The sequence below is a fragment of the Morone saxatilis genome, unplaced genomic scaffold (genome assembly GCF_004916995.1).
Source record: "Morone saxatilis isolate NCDOM2014 unplaced genomic scaffold, NCSU_SB_2.0 Contig0, whole genome shotgun sequence".
NCBI classification, from domain to species: Eukaryota; Metazoa; Chordata; class Actinopteri; family Moronidae; genus Morone; species Morone saxatilis.
The window spans coordinates 11,797,275-11,800,917 of record NW_023339650.1 but is presented as its reverse complement, the minus strand read 5'-3'; the positions used below and the strand labels follow the sequence as shown (position 1 = coordinate 11,800,917).

At 38.3% G+C, this 3,643-nt stretch overlaps 2 protein-coding genes across 2 annotated transcripts in view; one reads left to right on the top strand and one right to left on the bottom strand.

The window, feature by feature from the left end:
- lnx2a (ligand of numb-protein X 2a) overlaps positions 1 to 724 on the bottom strand; it is a gene marked incomplete in the record, with an annotated part of 11,921 nt that extends 11,197 nt beyond the window's left edge. Inside the window, 1 exon segment of the mRNA XM_035682543.1 lies at positions 603 to 724.
- A 1,438-nt stretch (positions 725 to 2,162) lies between these two features.
- Positions 2,163 to 3,643, top strand: part of si:ch211-140b10.6 (protein POLR1D) — a 2,795-nt gene continuing 1,314 nt past the window's right edge. The window contains exons 1-2 of the mRNA XM_035655905.1: positions 2,163 to 2,300; positions 2,713 to 2,787. Coding sequence (XP_035511798.1) covers positions 2,275 to 2,300; positions 2,713 to 2,787 — 101 coding nt within the window. The 5' untranslated portion in view covers positions 2,163 to 2,274. The remainder of the gene's footprint in view (positions 2,301 to 2,712; positions 2,788 to 3,643) is intronic.

Genomic DNA, 3,643 nt, shown 5'->3' with positions numbered 1-3,643 from the left:
TTTTTTTTAAGAGATGACAATCTACTCTTACAACAGAGGACAAGCCACGAACAACCTCGCCTGCAGGAATGACATTATAAAAAACAAGATGAGATGATGTTTTAGGCCATAGATTTAAAATCTCAGGTCCTGTCGGCTTAGCCTACATTTTCATAAACCCCCATCTCGTCGTCTCTTATCTTTAAAAAAAAAAAAAATCCTGATGGCCACTTCCAAGAACAGGCCTGCTGCAGCTCTGCTAGGTCTGTTGCAATAAGGCTGCTTTCCCCCAGACAAGGAAGGATAACAACAAAACCTGACACTCATTTAAATTGTAAATTCCTTAAATCATTCCCCCCCCTTCACAAAGCTGTAATTTACTATGGCAACGCACCAGCTGAAGTGTCATGATCTATAAGAGACCCGTAGGCGTTGAACACATTTGAATAGACAAGAGCTTATTTATTCATTTATTTTCATCATTGCCCCCCATCTGTCTGACTCCATCCCACCCCCCGGAGGAGCTCGGACAGATGAAGCGACAATGGCAATATCAATGAAATCCATCCCCACTCTGACACCGTCCCTGCAGCCACTGGATGTATGTAAGATTGGGATATTACCTATTCCGGATGCTCCTCCGTGCCGCGCACTCCGGCCCCAAAAAGGGGGACGATTATTAGCTGCGGGACCTCAATCACGCATTCACCGCAACGGCCCGGTCCGCAAACCCGCACGAAAACGCCCCCGTGCCTTTGGCGGCGCTGGCCCCGCCCACTGCTGTCCGTCACCGGGCCTGGGCGGGGCCAGCGGCTGTCAATCAAGAGCGGAGTCAGGGGTGGCTTTACAAACGGCCTGCTTATAAAACAATGAATGTCATGTCTTATAAATTACTGTGTTGTAGAATTAGGAGTTTTAATGGACGCTAAAAACGTTGCAATGTTTTACAATTGTTTGTTTATTTTGGCTAAACAATGTAGTCACAAATGCTTAGTTTTTTGTAATCTGTAATCTGACTCAAACACGGACAAACATTTTTTATTATTATTATTAAACTGTACATTTTATCTTATATAGTTTAATTGTAATGGGAGGTAATATGTTCTAGTTAATAATAGTTTGTTGTTTGTATATTGGGGAGTTTTTTAGCGAAAAAATTAATTTCCCCGTGGGATTATTAAAGTATTTCTGTTGATTCTGATGTTTTGTTGCAGATTAGGTTAGGTTGTTTCAAGAATGAGTGGTTACACAATATATATTATACTTGTAATTTAAGGTTTCTTATGAAGGGTTGGTTTAAAGTGACCAATGGCTTTAGTAATGGGTAATAAATCATTTAATAATGCTTTTTATATTAGAAACACAAATCTACAAAACAAAGAACTTTTTAGTTGCCAATTTGTGAAAAATCTGACTCTTAATAGTAGTCATTAATAGATGCTATGAGTTTATAAGTCTGCAGATATGAATGTTGAGAAATAATTATAATAAAGGATAATAGATTATCAATCTTCCAGTTCTGCCTGTTAATAACGAGTGTCTGATTATGTGCATTGTTATAGTTACTGGATACTTTGCAGATTAATCAGAATCACCATTATTGCCCAGGTATGTGCACACATACAAGGAATTTGACTTGTACGTTGCTCTCAATGTACAAACACAGACTGAGCATAAATAAACAGGACAACAAGCTCAACTAAATAGACATAAACCACTATGTACAGATATACATATTTATAAACAAATAAAAAACAATAACATTTGCAGACAGTAGACAATAGTGCAAAGGATGCTGAAATAAATATTTCCGTGCAGGTTTCTTTATGTACATGAGGTAGTTGGATAAGATATTTAATAAGATATAAGATATTTACATTCAAATGTAGGTCTACAAAGTCCACTGCAATATTAAAAGGCTGATCATCAATAATAATGACTACTTTTAGTTTTTTATATTTGCTGAAAACGTCACCTTTTTGTTTTATTTAATTATTAGTATATAAGACTATATGTGGTACTGCTGGATCTGAATACTGAACAAACTCAATCAAGTATTAAGCAGTATCTAAAGCGTTTAAAGCCTGTTTTTGACCTATAAAATAATTTCTCAAAGTATTTCTGACAAGGTCTTCTGTCTCAAAAAGACCAGGCTTCACCGAGGACAGCCAAAAAAGCCCGGGTCCTTGGCTCGAAGGACCCCACGGAGAAGTAAACAAAGAGATGTCGCGCTAATCACAACCATCGATTGTAGTCCAATTAATCTAATCAAAACGTGTCACTGATTGGGACGCCATGGCAGAGGACAACGAGCTGGAGAAGTACGTAACTACTGAGCCAACAGCTGCTCTGTTCACACACACCTTTAAGGTTTCCAGCAGAGTTTTCCTGTAAAAAGAAGCAAAAACAAAGGAGGAGGAAGCGATGTAATGTGTGTTCAGCAGCTGTAGGAGGTGTTTGCAGTGAAGTCCTGCCATCAGCTGCCTGTGCTGTGTGGTTTAAAGGTCGAGTGAGTCTCCTCTGCTCAGACTCTGCTGATTCAGCAGCTGGGGTCAAACGAGGACACTGTCCACTCTCTCACTCCTTTACTCTCTGCATCACTCTGGTTTTCTCTCACTTGATTAAATGATTCTCCCCTTGGCTCTCTTTTCTTTTGTGCCATGTTTGTCCTCAGCTTCTCCCTCCCATTCACATGACTCATGTTGGATGTTTGTGCTCTGTGTGTCCACCCAGGCGCGCAGTGGAGGAGCTCCTCAGGGAGACTGACAGGGCCCGGGTGAGAGCAGAGACCATGGGCCCTACAGGATGGTGAGGACTGTGTTTGACATGCAATCTGTGTCAGCCTGCACATATATCTTATTATGTTTCACTGCTGCTTATGAGCGTAGATGAGCTCGCACTGGGGGCAACTAGTTTGTTTGTTTGTGTCCTCAGTAGCTGCTGTGTCCAGTTGTATTTATTGTCTGGGTCCTGAATGTGTTTATAATACTGCAATAGGACAATAAGACTCAACAATACTAATGAGAAACAAACACTGTTACTCCAAGTGCAAAAGATTGCTCCACATTATATGATGTTGTATCTATAAACTCAATTTTTAAGTTTGGTAACTACTTACTGCAGTTAAATAACTAGAAATGAATTAAATCCCATTATTGCTCTATCATTTACAATTCTCTGTACTGAACTCTACTGTATTTTATTGTTTTATATATATTATTTTATTACAGTATTTGAGCTCTTTTGTGGGGCCACTATACATTTTTAAACTTTAATAACTAACTCACTAACCCTATATTGTTCTGGTGAGATAAACATGATTATAGCTGATTTACTAATGTTTCATTCAAACTATAATTGTGTGTAATCATTGTCCTTTCCCCCCAAATTTCAATAATGATGCTGATAAAAGTTGAGATATTTGATTTTGACACAATAACGAGTTACATGGATTGTTAACTTACACGTGTTGCTCAAATATAAAAATAAAAAAAAGTAAATAGAGAGTTTGGTATTTAGTTAGTTAAGCTGTTAATTCAGGAAGTCTCTATGAGATCCAGATCTTGTTTACAAGAAAAAACACTGAGAGCAAAGTACATATATATATATCTAAATCTATATATAACATCACAAACTGTTCAGTCACACACACAGACACACATAC